Genomic DNA, 21,318 nt, shown 5'->3' on the forward strand with positions numbered 1-21,318 from the left:
AGATCTAAACACTGCTAATTCAAAAAATATACACCAAAGTTATTGGAGACCAGGAATAATTAGAAACGCATGCGACGAAATACTTGCACGAATGAAAAGAACTGTTTTTTCTATTTAAGTCTATAGATTCGTCGTCCATAAAATTTATCATACATTTGAAGCGTGAATCAATATTTGACTAATATTTTAATGGATTAATAATTAAAACAATTTCATTAAAGTTTAACGTGCTTTCATAAAATGGATACATCGAAAAAAGAATATTGAACATTTAACGATTTATACGAGGTTTGTAATTACATAAATTTTTTATCATCTTATATATACTTTGATTTATTAGAGAATATTTATGTCATTTTCAGTACGTTAAAAAAGAAAAAAAAAAAATGATAATCCATACTCCAGATATTTCAAAAAATTTTATTTTGAACACAGCAATACATGATGCTACTAATATATTACTCAAACCATATATAACTTCAAGTGTTTCTTCATCGTGCCTTCCAAGTATTCATATTTATGCAAAAGCTAGTGAATCAGAAAATTCAAAGCAAGACCATACAAAAAAATCTCAATATTTTTTAACACGAATGGCAACAATAGCATGGGATTTTTTAAATATTTCTGTTATTTTTTATCATAATGTAATAGAACAAGACAAAACCGGCAACTCTTAAAATGATATATTACATAAGCTTTTATTTTTAAAGATTAAAATTCGTATTAATATTCGATGATTTTTTACGATTACTTTACAACAATTGCTAGTATAATTTAAGATAAAGTCAATTGGCCATCTTTTAATACTTGTCTTATGTTTATATTTATTCTAGCTTTAGATATGTATTTTTTTGCATAAATCCAATTATTTTCATTAGTCTCTGTTTCGTCCATATCCCAAGGAATTAACTGGGTTGATAAAATTTTAGGTATTCCATGATATCTTAAACGCGATTTACCAGTCATTACTATTATGTCGCCGCTTCGTAAAAATAAAGCATCTGCTGGATTTTCTTGCGAAAGACCACCTATCAAAAATATAGCAGTCTGTCCAAAACTAATAGAAAAAAGTGGTGCTTCTACATTTGGCTCAGAGCAATCAGTATGTCCTGCTAACGTAGAATTCATTCGATAATAATTGATAATGGCTGCTTCTGCTTTAAACTCTGAAAAATTTAATACCCTAGCCAAAAACTGTGTTAATTCGATAAGTTCAATAGGCATAGGCGTTTTAGAACTTTCAGAATATACTTTTGTATCCCAATCGTGATGATATCCCAATGTTGCCCATCTTAACTTTGGGAGTAAACTTTCTGCTCTATTATTATTATTGGATCTGAGGAAGAAATGAAAAAAAATAATTTTTCCAAAATATAATTACGAGTATTTTTTTACCGGAAACATATGTCCCACCAAGCTTCATCATTAGTTAAAATATTATGAGCATCTAAATTTAATTTATTTGGTTTCCTTGAATAATCCTTCAAACATTTTATAATCCAGTAATGATGACCACTTGTCGTAAATGGATTTTTAATAAAAATAAGTCCTACAAGAAGTAATAAATATTAGGTTAAACTAAAGAAAATAATACACAATGATATTAGTTTACCTGGAATATTTAACAACTCATAAATTTCCCAATCCTTGGAAGACTTTAATCCAAATTTTTTTTCACACGTGTCATTTGTAAAATGTGCTTCAATGTTTTTAACCTAAAGATAAACATGCATATGTACACACACACACACACCCATACAAATATGTATACATATATATTAGAACGTATAACGAATCGTACATACATACTTTATTAATATCTGGACAATTAAAGTCAATCACATTTGTTAAATCAGGCAATGGATTACGTTTTTTATAATATTTAAAATTATCTTTGAACATTTTTCCTAACCACGAAAGCCGCCATATTTCATTAGTTTCATGGCATTTCATCAGATGTCACTTTATCCGATATCCAATATTTTGACAGTACATAATTTAATTTGATCCGAATGTGTATGTGACTATAAGAGAACGCATAATTTAGAAAATAAATCGACATTTCTAATTTAAAGACGATTATTTATATATATTTCTTCGCAGTTCAGATTATTTATTTTCCGATACTATGTAAAAATTTTGTGGGCAATATTTTATATTTTGAGTTACGAGAATGTATGGAAAAAAATATAATAAATTTCAAACGATTAAATTTAGGTTATAAGAACAACGATGAAATTATTTATAATCTTTCTCTTCTTACGAAATGTTAGAAACATTAAATTACGAGAGGTATAGTGCCAGTTATATTAATGACTAAGGACGGTGAAATGTATTCGATCCTGCACTCAACACGTGCATTGTTCATTACCATTACTCTACTCACTTTGCATATCTTCATCATCTGTGGAATGGATCGAAGCGAGATTATGTCGAGAAAGCGCGAGTTTCCCCTGTAATTCTTTTTATTTTTTCATTAGATCTCTCATCTATGTGCTTGTCCCTTGGTAATCATCCATGACTAATTTTAGCATATAATTTTCATATAATAGTTACTCCGTGGAAATAGCGTGATTTCATACAACAGAAAAGAGGCACGGCGTTCAGCCTCAAGGCTTTTCGAAAGCTCCGCGTAAATTAATAGCACAGCATGCCGCACGGTGCGTTAATATTCCTTTCATTACCATTACCAATGGGATCCATAAATAATATTTATTTACCTGAAATTTGATCGACCGTTTAGCCATCAAAAAGATGTAAACTAATTTAATTTTTGCTAGATCTTCGTTCGACCAAAATTTGACATTAACCTTGACACTAGAGAATCTCTAACAATCAAGTGTGAAGTGTTTCTCGAGTAGTCACACTCTTACTGTAATTTATTAGCATCTAGCAACGGGTATCAAGAGGTAACTTATTTATTCTAGAATCATCTGACGTGTCAATAAGAAAACGACAAAGAGCGGACAGAGGAAAGTGTCGTTGTCATATAACGAAAGAAAGGGTGAAAAAAAGGATTCGGCCGGAGAGAAAAAAAGAAAAGGGGGGATAGGGAGAAAGAGAAAGAGAAAAAAAAGAAGGACAGATTCAGGCGCGAAGAAAATCGAGTCGCGCCCAAAGACGATGCGCGACTGACTTCGTGCGTCGTTCGCGATCTCGGTCGTATTCGCGACTCGGACGAATCACAGCGTCTGACCGTTCTGAACGACGTCACCGCGGACCAATAGGAATTACGGTAAGTGACAACATTTGCTAAAAATAACTCCCATATATCTAGGCCGGTCGCGAGCGCGAATTATCCACAGTCGTGCGCCGGCAGCCGACATAGGCGGATGTTTTGTATGAGCGTGCGTACGTGCGTGCGTGCATGCGTACGTGCGTGCGTTAAATCGCGTCTAATCTTCTTTCACGTTTTTTTTTCTTCTCTTTTCTTTATCACCCTCCGACGTTTCGTGTATCCTTCGTAGAGAGTGTTGTCTCTTACGTGTGTTTTGTTTGTTTTTTTGTTTTTTTTTCTCTCTTGCGCCTACTGTATCGAAAAAACACCGACGTTATTTGTCGACGTTTATCGTCGTCGATATCATCCTCTCGTCGTTTCTACCACAACTTTGATGTTTTTTTTCTACCAAGCAGAAAGAAGGTAGGATATAACCTCCTTCGCATGCTAAATTTCGTTTTCTTTTTCTTTTTTCGTTTTTTTTTTCTTCAACGACGATGCACGTGTTTTCCTTCTCCTTTCCATTTTCCAGCTGTGTATGCAATAAATCTTGTGTTCGATATCTAGGAAACGCATTTTATAGAACGAGACAAGGTCGATGTTGTGATTTTAAACGATGAATCGATTAGAAAGAAATATTAATGCTTCTATTAAATGAATATCGTTTCAATGAATATTAAGAGATTTCTTTAATCGTACTAGCTTTTTTGATCTTTGGCGCCATTATTAATAAAAACATGGAGTCTGCTTCTTAACTTCTTTCTTTATCTACTAATGCAAATTCGTTTAATTATTTTAACTGTACGATAAATAACACGTATATGCGCTTCTTTGAAAGCTAGTTTTTAGTTTATAAAAAAAAAAGAAAAACTGAACACGTGGAAACAAAGAAGATCTATACAACAATAGGTTTCGATAATTATTTAAGCGGTCTCGTATCCTGCCTCTATCCAATTTTCGAGCAGAGCAAGCGAGAGAGAGAGAGAGAGAGAGATAGAAAGATGTATAGTTTTCATGAGAATAGAAACGAGAAGGGTGTTCATAATAGTAGATTCATGAATATGAATGCACAATGTCCATTTGCCTTTGAAGTTTCCTATGTATTATCTCGACGATGAGCGAGGTGTTTAGATGAGCGCGGTAAATGGGTTCGTGTTTCTAATTGTACGTCCATTTTTTAAAAATCGAACTTGAAGGGAGATCTTCAATGACGAATATATTCGAATATAATGAAGATAATTATTCCGAAAGTAACGGTACGTTCTTGACAATACTTCACGATCTAATGGAAAATAATACTACGTAAAAGTTCGAAGTAAATACAATTATAAAAGAAAAAAGGAAACAAACGATCAGCTTTTCGCAGGGCATGTTTAATATCATAACGAAAGTAATATACATATATATAATCTTATCTCTCTCTTTTCCTCTCAAGGCAAAATAATCCGATCGAAAGGTTTTAGTCTTATCGACGGAGCCAATAGGAACGGTAGATTTGTCGTCGGTAGAATAGATCCTTTTCGCGGCCGTGAACTTAGTGACATTTCGTCGTCCAACGATCGATCGTCAATGGCGCGTCGCGACGGCGTCGTTTTCAAGTGTTCGCGCAGGATATACGCGTTTTTAATTGGATAAGAACGAACGAATGAAACGTAACTATTATAACGAGACGTATATACAAAAGTGTGTGTTGTGTGATGAATGCAGCACGATCTTCTCGCGGAAGGTCAATGAAGATAGGAAAAGAGATAAAAAGCACAAGAGAAGCGGGTGCGTACGTCCCTCGAATCGACTCGAATTTAATTTCTACCAGCACTCAACCAGCCCCTTCTTCTTTGCAGAAAAAATGCGAGAGGAACGTTCTTACGTATGTAACATACATACGACATGAGCAAAGGTGACTGCCGATTTATCGGCGTCCAGGATACGAATAGCCTTCTTACAGCTGACTACGAGAGATGATATAACTGAATTTACAAGTCGCGTGTCCTCTCTCTCTCTCTCTCTCTTAAATAAGAGAGAAAGAGTAAGAGGTAAGATAGAAAGGAAGAGAGAGAGAAAGAGAGTTCATTATTGTTCAAGGGCATCAATGTACCGATTGAATTTAAAATGCTAATGCATTGCGTACAATTGATGGCGTGTGCGTGTGTAAGTTTACTTCATCTCTCTCTCTCTCTCTCTCTCATATGCTGTTAAAGAAAGAAAGATACTAATACCGGATTTATTGGACGTGCACGTCTATCGCTTTCGGACTTCCATATTAGCGAACGAAAGAACGTGTAAACGTTAATATCGAGGTGCGATACGTTATCAGGAGAACGTTATCGACATGACACTACCGTAATTACGATCTTATCCTGCACCACGAAGCTTGCATGTGTGTTACGTAACGAAGGATGCGCCTACGAACGCGGATGCACGAATAGAACGTCGCCTTTATTTGTATTACAAATTTCGCGCCATTTTGACAATTGATAAGGTTTACAAAACTTGTTTTTTTTCTCGTTTACATCTCGATCTCTATGATGAATTTTAAAACAAATTAAAGCCGTAGTTCTAGATGATTTGAAAATTTCGCAACTAACGAGTTCATTACATTCCGTTCGCTTAGTATCTATGTACATCTATATGCGCGTGTGTGTATGGGTTTTCGAATTCTTCGAAGCGTCAAGAGAGATGCGGATTTAGCCGAGAGCTTCGAAACCTTTTCCTCTTGTTTATTTGACGGGATAGCGAGTCGCGTGTACTAGCATAGATATACTGTTGCGAACTGGCAAATACGTACAATGTTTTATTTGTGAATATTATGATTTTACGAGAGACGACTCATCTTTCGAAGGCGGTCGAAGATCAAAGAGAGAGAGAGAGAGAGAGAGAGAGAGAGAGAGAGAGCGAGAGAATGAGATAACTCGTAATGAAACCGCAGACTTTTACAATGATTTTTGACTATCCTTTACAAATATAGTAGGATATTATATGCAAGGTTTTACAACCTGTCGAAAAATTAATCAAATCGAGTCTCGCCGACGTGCCATTGTACACGCGTGTACTACGTACATATGTATATACGTCTTCTCTTGGCATTATGTAATCTTGCGTTGCTTCTCGCGTGCGCACGCCTGAGATTCCTAAGGCACGATTGCACGTGCTTGGCGATTATAAACTTTCGATTTACTTCGATCGAAAATCCTCTTCTATCTTCTTACTTCTGCCGAATTTTATATAACGAACAAATATATTTTTCCTAATAGTAAACTAATGAAATACTTTAAATAGATGACACGTTAAAAAATATTCTGCACTGAATCGATTCGTTCTAAAAGAAAATAGTCAAAGTTAAGTCTTTATCATTTCGCAAATGTTCGTCGTTACTCATGGATCAGGAAGTAAAGAGAGATGTATAAATCGATCCATTTCAACGAAAGATTGACTAATACGTATTGTTTAAAGAGTATACAACGTTTTTCAAGATTTTTCACTTTGAAGTATGCCGCTATTTTATATATATATATACACATATATACACATATATACACGCACACATATGAGTTAGGGTTAACGTGTAATTCATGATAAATGTGGGAAACTGTATTCGTAGCAACCGCGATAATTGTAGGTATATACCTATATCAAAATTGTTTCATTTTTATTCAAAACTAAAAAATAGAGAATCTCAACAAAATTTTCGACATCCTCTTCCATTATTTTTCTTCTCTTTTTTTCTTGGCCCTGTCTCTTCAAGGCTAAAAGCAGTATCGTATAAAAAGATCCTACTTGGCGATATAGAGGAAAAATCACACGGACGATTATTCAGGCATACATCGAAAAGTACCATTACGATTATCATCGCCACCATGACACTTCGTAATTATTTGTCCTATTACATACGTTCCTCGAAAGCCCTAATTATGGTCGTTAACTTTCCTAAAATACGACTCGTCTCGAATATATACCTACAAAGAACTTAACGAACGGTGAAGTGCTAAGACGCGCGTGTGTAGGATATTCCCCACTCATCTTCTTCAATTACGAATTTGCAGTGGTAGAACATCAAAAAAATTCTCACCCATTAAGGAACACAGACTGAGGAGGAAGAGGATGATGCGGGCTTGGAAAGCATCAATCTTTATTAATCGACTAGTATCGTTTTTTTTTTCTTCGAATTGGTTTCTTCTATTCTGCTTTGAAAAAAGAAAGAAATTGTTTTTAAAAATTTTGAATTCCAACGTGTTCGACCGAAATCGTGCACATTTTCTTTTGAAATGTAAAATTTGTTTAGAAAGACACATAATGTACTATCTAATCAGACTAAAATCTAACATATAAAAGGATTCAATTACGAGTCAAAGACTTTTTATTTATTCATCTTTTATATACTTCCTACGCGATCTTTTTCGTATATTTCGAAAGAAGAAATAAAAATCGATTTGGTCCGAACAATGATGGCTATCGCTATCATAAAATGTTGCTCGTAAAGAAACGCATGGATTTAGTTTAAAAGTCACGAAGAAGGCGGGTATTACAGGTTTTCGATACTGTTGCCTTTCTCACGACGCTTCTCGTTAAAACTACGAGAGGAGTTTTACGAAGGCGTTTGATATGGGGACACGATGTTTGTAGGAATTAGGACGCCTACGTTTATGTCGGCAACCGTGCCGAAAAAGCACGATAAAAGCTTCCTTGCCAGATGGTCACCGCTTGCGCAAGCTCCTCTCTCTCTCTCTCTCTCTCTTCCTCTCTTTTTCTTTCTCTATATACGTTTGCTCTTTTCCCCTTACCCCTTTTTATCGCTCAAGTTTTATTCAATGGTAGTACAGGATTTAGGGTGAAAATCATCGTATATATTGCCTAAACAACATGAAATATGCAACATTGTTTCTAATCATTATTACTGAATGAACACAAACAAATTTTCTAGATGATTTTTAAAAATCAATTACTCTTTTTCGAGACTCTTCAGGCTAACTTTTTTCAGACTGTACAGATGTTTTATTTAATATCAATCAGATATAAATAATTGTACTCTTATTATTCTTATTATTATTTAAAGCTTGCTCTCTATTATAAGAGCGTATTATAAGAGCGACCGAGTTTTGTCGTCGTTCCGAGAAGTCCTCTTTAAAAGATCGCCTCTCGAGCGATATCTCCCTCTCATGTGTTTAGTTTCGCCGATATCGATACGATGAAACGTGCTTGCTCCATCGAAATGAACCCTTTTGCTAACACATTGAAAGAAACATTCAAATCTAATCGAATGAAACCAACGTAATGTTTAGATTAACTCGTATATCTCATTATATACAATATTTTTCCTTTGTCATTTGAAGTAATAAATTCATGTTTTATAGCTTACAATAAAGTATTATTTGAAGCTGTATTATTAAGTATTAACTTAACTTAATAATTCATTATATTTCATTTTTTTATCATAAATATTTGTACAGAGTAGGCCTAAAGTTTTTAGATGCTTTTAAAAATCAATTACTCTACTTTTTCAGTTATTAACCTTTTTCATATTATTAAACTACAAGCCTGAAAAGTTTCAGAAGAGAGAGAGAGAGAGTTTTTTAAAATCAATTGAATATTTTTAGCCCAGCCCGTAACAATGATCAGAAATAAATTTGTAATATAAATTTGATGTTACGTAATTTATATAAGACGAAAAAATGGAAGTAAATTATTAAGTTATAGAAAGTAAATGAAGAAGTTCTATTTCTTCGATCTTTGATCGATCTAGCTGATCGATTTTGAAGAAACGAGCCTAAGAGAGTCGGAAGTGCGTGTATTCTTAGACGCCTACGCTCTTCTACGTACCGACGCACCTTGGCGCAAAATAAGCCAGCCAGCATTTATAATTTCTAAGCCAGCAACAGTCCGTGTACTCGTTTCTTCTCGGTGTTTGATCGAAGATCGATCGAGAGATCTCCCGCTAAGATAGGAACAAATCCTCTTTCGAGAGATTACTATGACATTTTATAATTTGATAAGAGTAATTGATTTTTAAAATTATCTAGAAACTTTCGACCCACTGTATATAGAAAAATTGGATTTTTTTGCTATTGTATCGAGGTGCTCATTCGATACAATCGAAAGCTGCGTTTCGAAGGCTCTCGCCAAGGGATCACCCGAATACCGAAGCGTCCCGACCGTACGTCAAAATCAAACGATTTCTATTTATAAGTTTGACGGCGAGCAGAGCCAGCAATAGCTTCGATCGGACACCTGTTCGTTCCTTTGAACGTATCTCTCGAAGCTTTTCGATTATTTCTAGAAGGACTTCTTTAGGTCAGGATATCTTTCATTTTCTCGTGTTTTTAAAAATAACTTTTGTTTATCAACATATTCGTCGAGTTGGAAATTTAAATGAGAAGAAGAAAAAGAAAAAGAAAAGCTTCATTTTCCACTCTTTATTGCTATAACAAAAATAACAAATATCTTTGTATCTTCACAAAAAAAGAAAAAAAAAAAAAGAAAAGAAAAGATTGACGACTTGGGTGGGCCGGCTAAAAGGTTGTCAATAGCTGTCAAGAAAATTTCTTTCGGAAAGTTCTGGGTTGATACCTTTGAAGAGAAATATTGGAGTCTCGTTATCTCTAGACGTGTCACACAAACAGACGCACGGCCGCACAATCATACCTCTATTTCAATTGACAAATCTCATAAGTCTCTCGAAGAAAAGTCGTTTCGTAGGTCGCATCTTTGGTTTTTTGAGCGTCGAAATTCTCTTTAGTCTGTGGTTGTTGCTCAAGAGAGAGAGAGAGAGAGAGAGGCTTCGTTCGAGAGCCTTCTTCTTTCTTTCTCTTTTCTCAGTTCCTGTTTCTTTTTCTGTGAGTGTATCCATTTACAACGTTCACCACAAGTTTCTTGGGTTCTTTCATGTATGCGTGCGAACGTTTCGTAAGAATTTTATATCGTTCCGTATTCGGAGCCTAATGCCCTTGCAACTCTCCTTCTCCTTTTTCTTCGTCTTCTTCTCCTCCTTCACCTTCGCCACCTCCACCAGCACCTCCTTCTCCACCATTTACGGTTCCTCCTCCGCTCTTACTTTGACTTTTTTTTCTTATTTCTTGTGGGCCGTTCAAGTTAAAAAATAAAAAAGAAAGAAAAAAGAAAAAGCGAAATAAAAAAGGCCAACTTCCTCGAGACGAACTCGTCTTTGGGACCCCAGAAAGAGTGTCTTGTAAAAATACAACAAAGGGTTCTCTGCTAGCGAGAAATTTACCTACTGACCTATATATCATGTTTGGAAGATGTACATGATATATATTAGATTATATTCGCTACGTTAATAATACTATGATAGTACTACTAAAATATTGTATACGTAGTATTATCAATTAAACATTCTGATAGATCTTGGGATTTGCCAATTTTAATGTTGACATTTAGTAAAAAATAACTTCTTTTTGAATATTATCTTTCTCATAAAAAAAAAAACGTGATTAGTCTATATTTATCGATAAGAAATAAAAACGGCATCCTATTATTTTTCTTGCTTTTTTTTACACTTGAAAAACAAAATATTAACTTTGTTTAAACAGAATTATGGCTTGATTTGACCTCTTTTTAAAATTACCAAAACCGCAATCAAGGATGTTACTCCATTATCGAACGTTTCTGGAATTCCCAAGCCGGAAGATGACTGGAATAATTTTGCTCGATTTATGACGCGAATTACTCTTTCCGTTTTCAAATGTTAATAATCATCCATGAATTTTTATTAAAAATATTATAAAAATATATAAAAATCGGTTTTGAAAAATTTTACATGCATTATTTGCAATTTTATTATCAGGAGAGAGTTGCACAATGATGTACATAAATCACGATCGACAATTTGTTGTTTCAGATTAAATGAAAATCGATTATGTACAATCTAAACGTGAACGTGAATCCTAGTCCAACGGCTGCAGCGGGTCTTCTTGGTGTTGCGGCAGCCGAGGTCACTCCGAGGACACCGGAAATCGTAAACTCCTTGATCTCCATGATCAATCCCTTCGAGAATTATGGCAACGAGAAAAGCAGGGATCGTACCGACTCGACTAGCAGCGGTGAACCCAGTCCACCAAGTGTTCAACACACTTGTAGTCAGCTTATCAAAGAAGGTTCGTTTATTTTACTATAAATAATAAATAAATAAATAAATAAATATATATATAAATCAGCATTATCATCAACATTATGGTTCAGAGTGGCTCTCAACCTCTTTCAGGAGTTTGCCCTAGTAATCAGTTCGACTTTTCTTTCTCAGTAACAAGTGGGTTTTTACGAGGTTGAATTGTCGGTCTAATATTCAACCCCTATTAGTCGCCTTTTACGACAAGCAGAGGATACTGTGGGTATATTCTATCCCCGACCCACAGGGGAGAAATAATATACATATATTGCATATATATTATTTCAGATTTGTTTGTTAATAGGCCTGAAGTTGACGTTACAAACTAAGAGACGAGCAAACGGAAGTGGTGACGAGGGGAAGAAGAGGACTAAAAGAGAGGATGGTAGTGCGGACGACGAGGAGGAGGACGATGGGAGCAGCAACAACAACAACAACAACAACAACCGGGGTGGAGTAAGAACAAAAATCGCATACTGTTAGCTCGCTAAAACGATAAAAACAGTCGTGACTGTAAGTCGCTACCTCATCGAACATCATCAAAAAAGAGAGAAAGAGAGAGAGAGAGAGAGAGAGAGAGAGAGAGAGATACGCGAAACGCGAGATTTTTCTTTTCTCTACTAACTTTCGCCCATCTCAGTCTCCGCTAAACGTCTTACAGTTGACACCAGAGGACGAGGAGAGACGACGGAGGAGACGAGAGAGGAACAAAATAGCAGCTACCAAATGTCGGCTGAAGAAACGTGAGAAGACGGTGATTCTGGTGCAAGAGTCTGAGACCCTAGAAACACAAAATCACGACCTCAAATCACAAATCCAGGAGTTGGAGATGCAAAGGCGTAGATTGGTTGATATGCTCAGTTTACATGGGCCTACTTGTTTAAAACAAGGTGGTGCTACAGATACCTCTTATCAGCAATACGCCGAACCGTTGCATCTACCAAGTTACCAGGACAACTTCGTTCAGCCACCACCAGCTTTGAATCAACCTCAGAACTGTGTCACGGATTATCCTGTCAAAGTCGAGGAATACGAAGGTGATTTCTATCGGCAGGGAAGTCCTTACGTACCAACCACTGATTCTGGTTGCACCGTTTAGCTTTAACTTTCTCTTTACGGTTTTTTCTGAGAGAAGAATATCAATGAATCGGCTTGATCTTGATCAATAGTGGAAAGACTATATATGCATTCCACGTACAAAGATGATGATGATGAAGAACAATGATTAGACTAGTTTTGGAATTTTTCTTAAAGGATTTCTGTTGATCATGTTTCTTTAACCCTTTAATGCATTTATTTCGTTGAGTAATTTTCAAACAAAAGATATTATATCGCATGGAAAAATTATATACAATATTAACGTCTTATTGTTTGTGCATTTAAGGGTTAACAGAGAGAATAAATCGAGCAGATTTTTATTAATCTTCTCTCATTACCGTAACAAGTCCTTAGCTTGTAAGTTTATATTTTATTATTTGTGTAAAATGCGAACAACTTTGTCTTTCCTTCTTCTTTTTTCTAGCTTTACATTTTCCATTTCTCTTACAAATCTGTCGTCCCTTATTTACATTTTCTTTCTCTCTCTCTCTCTCTCTTTTTTTTTTTTTTTAACATGCTCGTAATGTTCGATAGAGAACGCTCGAAGACATTCCTTCGTAATAACCGTACTGTGACATTCTTGTTTATTGTAATTCGTACAATAAACGGATTCGATCTTAAACGCTATTTAATTATGCAAAATAATTCGCTTATTGCAGATAGTGCTGCATGCGATTTTCAAACAATCAAAAGATATTTTTCATTTATTTGCTGACAAAATAGAATGCTTACCCAATATATACGTTAAGTGTTTTTGTTGATATTGGCCTTTGAAGGATACTTACAATTATTATGGATATATAATTAATGACATTTAATATAAATATATATTATACCTACAGGCATATATACACAGTTAATTATTGATGTACATTTTACTATACGACAGATTGTTAGATTTGTTAAAAAAATCAAAAATAAGTGCCTAACGATATACCTCAGTTGTGGGTAGTTACCCTCCCTTGGTACGTTAAAAAAAATTTATCTTTTGACTATTCACACGCGCGCGCGCGCGCACGCACGCACACGCTATATTATTCTTATATACATCCTAGATGTATATTTTCGCGAATATTTTGTGGTTCTTTATAACGAAACGTACCTTGGGTATATTAAAGAGTTCTTGCAATTAACGTAAGTTAATTAAATTATTAGCGCAGAACACTACGATTATTAAGAATTATGCTTAAAATAGACAAATCAAATGCTTCTCCTTGTTAGAATGCTGCTGCCATAAAATCAAAGTGATCTAAGTAATAAACGAAGTCTTCCTACGCTTCTTTTAATTGAAGCGAAGAGAAGATTTATTTCTTATGTTGTTATTATGTACGGGATGATTACATATACAAAATTTTATTACCTATGATATAAGAATATATTTAAATAAGCGAACAGATACAGTCACACACATATGGTGCTTTAGATATTTCCTTTTATTATTATATTAAATTTTATTAAGTTGCCTGAAGAGAGTATTTAATAATTTAATAGAAATGTTATAAGATTAATAATCTCGCATCTAATTGGTGTCTATTTCTTTCTAATAAATCATTATTTTAGGAACGATTAATATATAGGATTCAAATGCATCTTCAAATTTATATTGAAAAAGAAAAACAAAAAAAAAACAAAAAACGAAACAAAAACAAAAAAAAAACAAAAAAAAACAAAAAGAAAACAAGAAAAAACAAAGTATTTTTTTATTCCTCTATACACATTTTCTTCATCATCTTTTTTCTTTTTTTTGTGATTTTAATTTTTTGTAATTTTAACGTGCTTTAATATCGAAAAGAAGTATTTCTTATGCCTTAAAATGTATTTCTTAGATGCATAAGTGTTCGTACATCAGAGTTATTTCAGTAATACTTTTGGCACCTGTTCTTGTAGCTAAATAAAAAATGCATTACTGCCTTTATGAAATACATAAAAATGCACATAAAACTGCTCGTTAAAACATGTGCCTTGATTTTGGAACATTGCCAATGTTCGAAATTCAATTTGATCATTTCTAGCAAATGCAATAATGTTCTAAAGAGATTTCTGCAAAAAAAGATATAAACCTGGGCAAATTTTTCGTTATTTTATAAAAATTTTATATGTCCAGTTTTTTTTTTGATAGAATTTTCTATGATTACTTCTTATTTTTATTTATATCACTGATTCGAAATTTGTATTTCTTTTTCCTTTTCATAGTTCTTTTCTCGCACGATATTTTCCTATCAAAAATAAAAATCGTAAATAATATGCTAACATAATATTAGCAAAATGGCTTTAGAAATTTAATATTGTAAACTTAGAGAAAATCATTAATTTTCTAAATAAAAGTGCCTTGGATATGAATATTTAAGCGTTTTTAAAATCCACCCATAAAAAAAAATCAATTATTTTTTCTTATTTTATTATAAAATTCATTATATTATACACATCTTATGAATCTATTTCTATAAATCATGATAAATTTAATAAACAGGTTTTATATTATATAAATTAAGTTAAAATAGGAGCGGAGGACAGACCAGATGAACTTATTATAGCTTAACAATATTTTTTATATAATATAAATTTACGAACCCCTGTGAACAATTATAAACTGTTTAATTTTGAAATTTTAGAGAAATTTTGAAAAAATAAATGTAGATGGTACTTACACAATGATATTATTAATAGGAATATGAATTAGTTTCACGAAAAATCCTATGAAACCCATTATACAAAAACCAATGGCAGTTGCAATTGCAATTTTTTGAAATTCTATAAAAAGAAGAAATACATATTGAAGAAAAATATCCTTCTATTTCCTTACATTACAGACATATTTCTTATACCTTTTCGATCTGGTTTTGTACATCTCTTTACAAGACGTATACTGTCTTTGGCAAACTGACGTCCTGGTTCTGTTAGCTTTTTAACCTGATCCATGATAATCAAATTTCTGCGAATCATAGAAAACAAATCACACTTTAATTGCTACAAAACAATTAGTTTATCTTGTTTGTTGTTAATCTTAAGTTCACACATAATACATATATTTTTTTTAAACAAACCATATGGAAATGTAGACTATTTGTAATGTAATTAAAGTTATCGCTTAAGTGTTCATTACAATAAGCAAAGTACCTATATTTGATACATTTTAAGGTTCTAATCTTGATTGAATGTTTCATCTTCATATCAGATCAAATCTCGATATTAAACTAAACTTACTAACGAATACAGACAAAATAAGAAAGAAATAACATTAAAGTTATATGAAGATCGATGAAAACAAAACATACTCTAAATATATCTAACCTGAAATACAAGACGTACTAGAAATTAGATTACAAAAAATCAATGTTCTCTTGATAAATTATAGATAATTAAAATATACCTGAATGATACTTAATAGAAATAAGAAAGATATCTCTTAATACGATACTTACGTCGTGCACGAGCAGAGAACGTTATACAAAGTGTCGTATTTGACGTCAAGCAGCACGATCGCAAGAATGATCACGAGCTACGTGGACGAACGTCGTAGATACGTCATTTCCGACTTATGACGTTGTATCGAAGCGCCATCATGGCGGAACGTTACTTTACCGCGTTAATTTGGATATCATGTCTTTACGAGAAACGCTACAGAAGTGGAATATTTTTAATGGTTTCTTTTCCTTTTATCTTCGCTAAATCTATATAACCTATAAAAGCATAAATTTTTGTTGTATAGTAATCAATCTGGGAGGTACGTCCATATATACGTATGAAATTGTAAGAATCAATATGATTCGTCGATATTACATCTATTTGCATACACTATAGAGGAACCAAGCCAATTATCGTTACAATAGCATTATCGCACTTATCTCATTTGTATATAATCCAACGTTCATATATGCAGAGACGATATACATATACACAGATATATATATATATACACATATATATATGTATATATATATATATATATATATATATATGTATAGTAATGTTGATTCATAAGTCATCGGCTTTATCTTCTTTTTTTCCATGTGTATATATGAAAAATGCATCAGATTTCTTGGTAATTTGATAAGGAAATATGTACGTATTTTTTTTTTGTATGTACGTAATTTCTTTATGGACGTAATTTTTTTCTTTCTTTTTTGACAAAAATGGAAAGAAGAAGTTACGTCGGAGTGATACAATTAGTGAAATGTTTGCGAAAAAAAAAAGATAAACTTGTCTAGTGAAATCGTAATTTTTTGATAAAAGTTGGTTAGATGATAATGTGACAAAGGCCAAAGGTAAACCTCGTCGTAACATATTTCCCCATTGTCGTAGACGAGGAGCAACTAATCATTACAGAGGCGTCTTCGCTTTCGTTCCATCTCTACGTCTTCCCGCCCCCATGTCCTCTCCTATATGTAGGATCGCTCTGTGTCTTTCTCAACGATCAGTGTTAATCAGCGCGGGAACGCCGAAGCAGCAACAACAAGATGATTCGTTGGATCTTTCTCTGCACGTTTCTCTTTGTTTCTGGTGTCATTGAGCTTTCTTATGCCGTCGAATTCCAAGACTGTGGTAAGAAACATCTCTAAATCTTTATCTTTTTCTCTTAATAATATGCCAAAAAAAATTATTAACCTTTTTTTTGTTTTTAGTAATCATTTCTTCTTTTTTATTATTAAAACGATCTATTCACAAATAAAAGAGTTAGGTCATTTTTTTATCTCTTGCGTGATTTTTTTGTTTAACGTGAATTTTAATATTAACGAATTTTGATTTATTTATTATCGTTGTTATGTATCACGCGCTTTTTTTTAAGCGGTAAAATTTAAACTTAAAAAAGAATATGTCGTTAGGAGACTATTATTTTCGAGAAACGATTTTAATTTATAGTCTTAGTTTTTGTATTATTTACATTGTTGGAGTTTTCGTCTGTAAATTCAATTAGTCTACATTGTAACAAGGTCTTTGACCATGGAAGAAACGACGAATTTAATTCGTGGCGCACATTATCGTCCATGGTAGAATCAAAGGACACTCTCTTTTATATGTGTCATATCACATTTCGTGAGATACTACATGTACAAATCATTTTCTATCGTTCAAAATTCATTCTTGACGATATCAAATTTGTTTCATAACGAATTGATAATTCCTACAAATAGAGAAGAAAGAAATTTTACAATTAACGATATTATTGAATTTTTCTTTATATATAAAAAAAAAAATTCTTTTTTAAGATCACGAAAAAATGTTTTGTAGTATTAAATTTTGTTTGCTTGTATTAGTCATTATATTACAAACACTACAACTATTATACTATTACAATAAAGTATCTCATTGTAGCAAGTAGTAACCTGATATTATTTGCAACTATTCGTCCGTGTAATTAATTATCTCATTTGATTTGACTTTGATGTGTGATTCATCCTTTTGACCATGAAACGAGCCAGTGTGTCTTTTTCACAATAATTGTTACAATAAAAAGGCGTCGCCGACGCTTCTATTATACAGTTTCTTACATTTTTTTCCTGCGATATTTTTCGAATTTCTGTTTTTTGTCTCATAAAATTCATAAGTAAAATTATTGTTCCTTTTTTTACTCTGTCATTAAATCGATGCTAATTCCTCTTTTTTCTTTTTTACGTAAGCATTCGTAACTCGTATAATTCTCTCCATTTGTTTATTTGGTATTATCGTATAATTTTCTGATAAATCTAACATATTGTTTATGTCGGATAAAAATTTTTAATTATAAATAAGATTTTCATGTAATGGAAGATTATGTATTTTAATAATTGTAATCTTTTCTTCATATGACATATATATGATCATTATTATAACTATTTATATTATGGTATTACTACTCCATTTCTTATTTGATTATTTTTTGTAGGCTCTAAGATCGGACACTTTACGAAAATTACCGTTTCTAATTGTGATACTTCCAAAGCAGCATGCGAGTTCGTTCGAAATACTAATGCAAGTCTAATTATAGACTTTATACCATGTAAATAAAATTACTTTTCTTTTCTTTTATATAATCTTCTATAGATTAAATTATCATGTGTATCGATATGTTTTTTTTTAGCTCAGGATGTTTCAAAAATAGAAGCAGTTGTTCATGGTATAATTGCAGATGTGCCAATACCATTTCCTTTACCACATCCCGATGTGTGTACAAATACCGAATCTAATATACAGTGTCCTTTGAAAAAGGATACTCAATATACTTATAAAGCTGTTTTATCAGTAGATCGAAATTATCCTAGGGTAATATAAATAATTATTTTCCTATGAAAACAATAAGAATTAAATATTTCTAACATTTCTTATCGTTATTTACAGTTGTCTGTTATAGTTAAGTGGGAACTTCAAGATGAAAATAAACAGGATATTATTTGTGTTAAAATACCAGTAAAAATTAAATAGGTATTTCATATATGTGAATATAATTATTTTTACTTGTAATTATTTACTATTTTCAATTAACTATGTTCTTAATGATATTGGTCTGTAATTATTATAAGTGTAATTGATTGATAAAATTATGAAATAATCCTCAGTCAATGTTTATTATGCCTATTATACCCATCTTTCGATCCGATAAATCTGACATACGGAAGTGTTTTTTGGTACATTATGAAAGTTTGTAAAAATTAACAAACTTGTGAAAAAAGTTCATCGAAAATATTATTTATATTTCTTTATGATTTACCGATGACAGTAGTAAAGATGCATTTAAAAGCTTAGTAAATAAAAGAATGTTACACGTAGAATATCACGGCGTTCATTTTATAAAACTGATAATATTACATACAATTTACATACTAGTGGAAATGAGTATATTTTAATATTTAAATTTACATAGTGGCTATAGAAATAGCTCTGTCGACGTCTTTTTTTCTTTTTTTCTGTTTTAAAATTATTATAGATTGTTTTATTGTTTAAATCCAAAATATGTTACAACCAGTCGTTTAAATACTGGTATATTTGGATTTAATGTCTTTTTAATAATCTATATTTCAGTGGTTAGCTGAAATACAATAAGGTATAATGTACTACCTTAAATTCTTCTTTAATATAAATTAAGTCTTTTGGTAACTTTGGCATATTTTTACTTGCTATCAACTGTCCATTGCATTTGCTCTATCTTCGACTCGTTCAGTATCCATTTGATGAATCGTTCTTTTGCTTCGTTGTCTTATAGAACTTTGTTGACCATTTCTCAGTGTTTTTTGCGCTTGATATATAGGCTCGTATTCTCTTAATTGTGCCATGAATCCTTCGTTTGGATTTATACAAAATCTTCTTTGTTGTACTATGGCATATGCATGACTAAAATATCGATAAATGATTAGGAAATTTTAATGATAGATAAGTACATCAATATTAAACAGCTTACGATTGTGAAAGTCCATAAGTTTCCATTACATATGCTAAAACTAATGCTGCTGACCTCGATATCCCTGCATTACCATGAACTAGAACTTGACCACCAGAATTTATACCTTCGTCTATAAATTCTTTAACCTTTTGAAAATGTTGTATTATATTTTCTGTGGCAGTATCGGCTATATCCAAGACCAGATACCTACGATATTTAAATATTTCTTTATACATTCCTAATTACCCCAACGACGCAAATAACTATATACTTGAATCTGTCAGGAAAGTTTGGCCGTATAAAATGTGCTTCTATATCCTGTCTAACGCAGACTATATGAGTGATGCCGTGTTCTATCAAAGATTGTAATTTGGATCGACTCGCAGCACTGTATGGTCCTAGATACAAACCAGGTACCACTTTCTAAAGATATATCGTTAAGAAATTAATTTTATTGTCTTAAAGGCATGAGTGCATTATTATAGAAAAAGAAACTTGTATACCTGCATGCATCTTCTCATAGTATAAGTCCATTCTTTAGGTCCATCTAACGAGGAAATAGGTATTCTTGGATATTCGTCCGATCCATTTTCACTAGTACTTTCCTGCGATATTTAAGTAACTCATATTAATTTATGTATGAAACGAAAATAAGAAGATACATTGAAAATTATAGTTCTATAAAAAAATTTAGGAACTATTGATAGTAAATAAACAACTTAACCTCAACAGAAAATTTCTTTCTGAAAAACACCATGATCGATTTTACAATGAACTAACCTCATCTTGGAGCTTGCCGTTGCTATCTACAGATATCATACCACAAATTTATTATTTACAAAAGCTTCAAAAAGTCAAGATATATAGAAAACAACAGGCCAAAAAATTCTTTTTCCCGCTAACGAAATGTTACTTTTTGACGTGTCGGCCATTTGCCTGTTTCGTCCCACCTAGGCGCCACCTGTCGGCGAAATAGAGGAATTTGAGTGATCTCGATTCTTAAATGCTTCGATATTTTTCGATTCGATAAATACTTTTTCTTTCAAAATTCAATATATTTATATTGATGCACACTTTCATTCGTTAAAAAAAATATGATTCTCAATGATTTTTATAATGCAGATTTATAATACGATTAAGAACGCTTATTTAAATTAGTGTACGCAATTATTATAAAGCATTTTTTTGTTTATAATCATCGAAAATAATATTTTGCGATAAATCATGCGTATTAGATCTCGAAATATTCGGCCGCTTTTTTAAGCGTTGCCGGATTCCACGACGTAAAACTTTTCTCAGTGAGACGTTATTAGAAATATTATTACTCCTTTCTAAAAATAATTGCACTTCTGAAAAACTCATTGTCGTGGCACGGTCGGCTATTCGGCCGTTCAATTGCGTAATCCTTTCGCGGTTCGTTTCTGCGATCGACTAATCAAATCGACCGACTTTTTCTTTTCTTACTCATGGTATTCAGGAAGATATAAGTGAAGTATTTATACACATATACAATTTGCGATAAGAATGTTGAAA

At 32.6% G+C, this 21,318-nt stretch overlaps 5 protein-coding genes across 9 annotated transcripts; 2 read left to right on the forward strand and 3 right to left on the reverse strand.

The window, feature by feature from the left end:
• Positions 1 to 400: 400 nt before the first annotated feature.
• On the reverse strand, positions 401 to 3,138 carry LOC127070828 (nucleic acid dioxygenase ALKBH1). The gene is made up of 6 exons (XM_051009322.1): positions 2,811 to 3,138; positions 2,387 to 2,720; positions 1,810 to 2,024; positions 1,613 to 1,715; positions 1,396 to 1,549; positions 401 to 1,336 (listed from the first exon to the last, which is right to left on the reverse strand). Exons 3-6 carry the CDS (start codon positions 1,951 to 1,953, stop codon positions 775 to 777), a joined length of 963 nt encoding a protein of 320 aa, XP_050865279.1. The 5' UTR covers positions 1,954 to 2,024; positions 2,387 to 2,720; positions 2,811 to 3,138; the 3' UTR covers positions 401 to 774.
• A 153-nt stretch (positions 3,139 to 3,291) lies between these two features.
• LOC127070831 (activating transcription factor 3) lies at positions 3,292 to 15,069 on the forward strand. Of its 3 annotated transcripts, XM_051009330.1 has the most exons (5): positions 4,011 to 4,987; positions 5,059 to 5,250; positions 11,067 to 11,322; positions 11,638 to 11,789; positions 11,995 to 15,069. In XM_051009330.1, exons 3-5 carry the CDS (start codon positions 11,085 to 11,087, stop codon positions 12,430 to 12,432), a joined length of 828 nt encoding a protein of 275 aa, XP_050865287.1. In that variant the 5' UTR covers positions 4,011 to 4,987; positions 5,059 to 5,250; positions 11,067 to 11,084; the 3' UTR covers positions 12,433 to 15,069. The 3 variants fall into 3 exon arrangements, with proteins under 3 accessions (XP_050865286.1, XP_050865288.1, XP_050865287.1); XM_051009329.1 differs by lacking the exons at positions 4,011 to 4,987; positions 5,059 to 5,250 and adding an exon at positions 3,292 to 3,640; XM_051009331.1 differs by lacking the exon at positions 5,059 to 5,250 and having other exon boundaries at positions 4,010 to 4,987.
• LOC127070835 (protein transport protein Sec61 subunit gamma) lies at positions 14,813 to 15,988 on the reverse strand. Its single transcript, XM_051009337.1, has 4 exons — positions 15,854 to 15,988; positions 15,257 to 15,363; positions 15,080 to 15,182; positions 14,813 to 15,004 (listed from the first exon to the last, which is right to left on the reverse strand). The coding sequence occupies exons 2-4, from the start codon at positions 15,348 to 15,350 to the stop codon at positions 14,995 to 14,997; spliced, it is 207 nt and encodes a 68-aa protein (XP_050865294.1). The 5' UTR covers positions 15,351 to 15,363; positions 15,854 to 15,988; the 3' UTR covers positions 14,813 to 14,994.
• Positions 15,989 to 16,009: 21 nt separating this feature from the next.
• LOC127070833 (NPC intracellular cholesterol transporter 2 homolog a-like) lies at positions 16,010 to 18,963 on the forward strand. 2 transcript variants are annotated; one of them, XM_051009334.1, is made up of 5 exons: positions 16,010 to 16,155; positions 16,734 to 16,973; positions 18,295 to 18,408; positions 18,490 to 18,671; positions 18,747 to 18,963. In XM_051009334.1, the coding sequence occupies exons 2-5, from the start codon at positions 16,889 to 16,891 to the stop codon at positions 18,828 to 18,830; spliced, it is 465 nt and encodes a 154-aa protein (XP_050865291.1). In that variant the 5' UTR covers positions 16,010 to 16,155; positions 16,734 to 16,888; the 3' UTR covers positions 18,831 to 18,963. The 2 variants fall into 2 exon arrangements, with proteins under 2 accessions (XP_050865291.1, XP_050865292.1); XM_051009335.1 differs by lacking the exon at positions 16,010 to 16,155 and adding an exon at positions 16,476 to 16,493.
• A 263-nt stretch (positions 18,964 to 19,226) lies between these two features.
• LOC127070832 (serine/threonine/tyrosine-interacting protein-like) lies at positions 19,227 to 20,739 on the reverse strand. Of its 2 annotated transcripts, XM_051009333.1 has the most exons (6): positions 20,566 to 20,739; positions 20,289 to 20,390; positions 20,057 to 20,208; positions 19,804 to 19,992; positions 19,520 to 19,736; positions 19,227 to 19,434 (listed from the first exon to the last, which is right to left on the reverse strand). In XM_051009333.1, exons 1-5 carry the CDS (start codon positions 20,602 to 20,604, stop codon positions 19,526 to 19,528), a joined length of 693 nt encoding a protein of 230 aa, XP_050865290.1. In that variant the 5' UTR covers positions 20,605 to 20,739; the 3' UTR covers positions 19,227 to 19,434; positions 19,520 to 19,525. The 2 variants fall into 2 exon arrangements, with proteins under 2 accessions (XP_050865290.1, XP_050865289.1); XM_051009332.1 differs by having other exon boundaries at positions 19,227 to 19,736.
• Positions 20,740 to 21,318: the final 579 nt, after the last annotated feature.

Source organism: Vespula vulgaris, chromosome 19 (assembly GCF_905475345.1).
Source record: "Vespula vulgaris chromosome 19, iyVesVulg1.1, whole genome shotgun sequence".
Taxonomy (NCBI): Eukaryota; Metazoa; Arthropoda; class Insecta; order Hymenoptera; family Vespidae; genus Vespula; species Vespula vulgaris.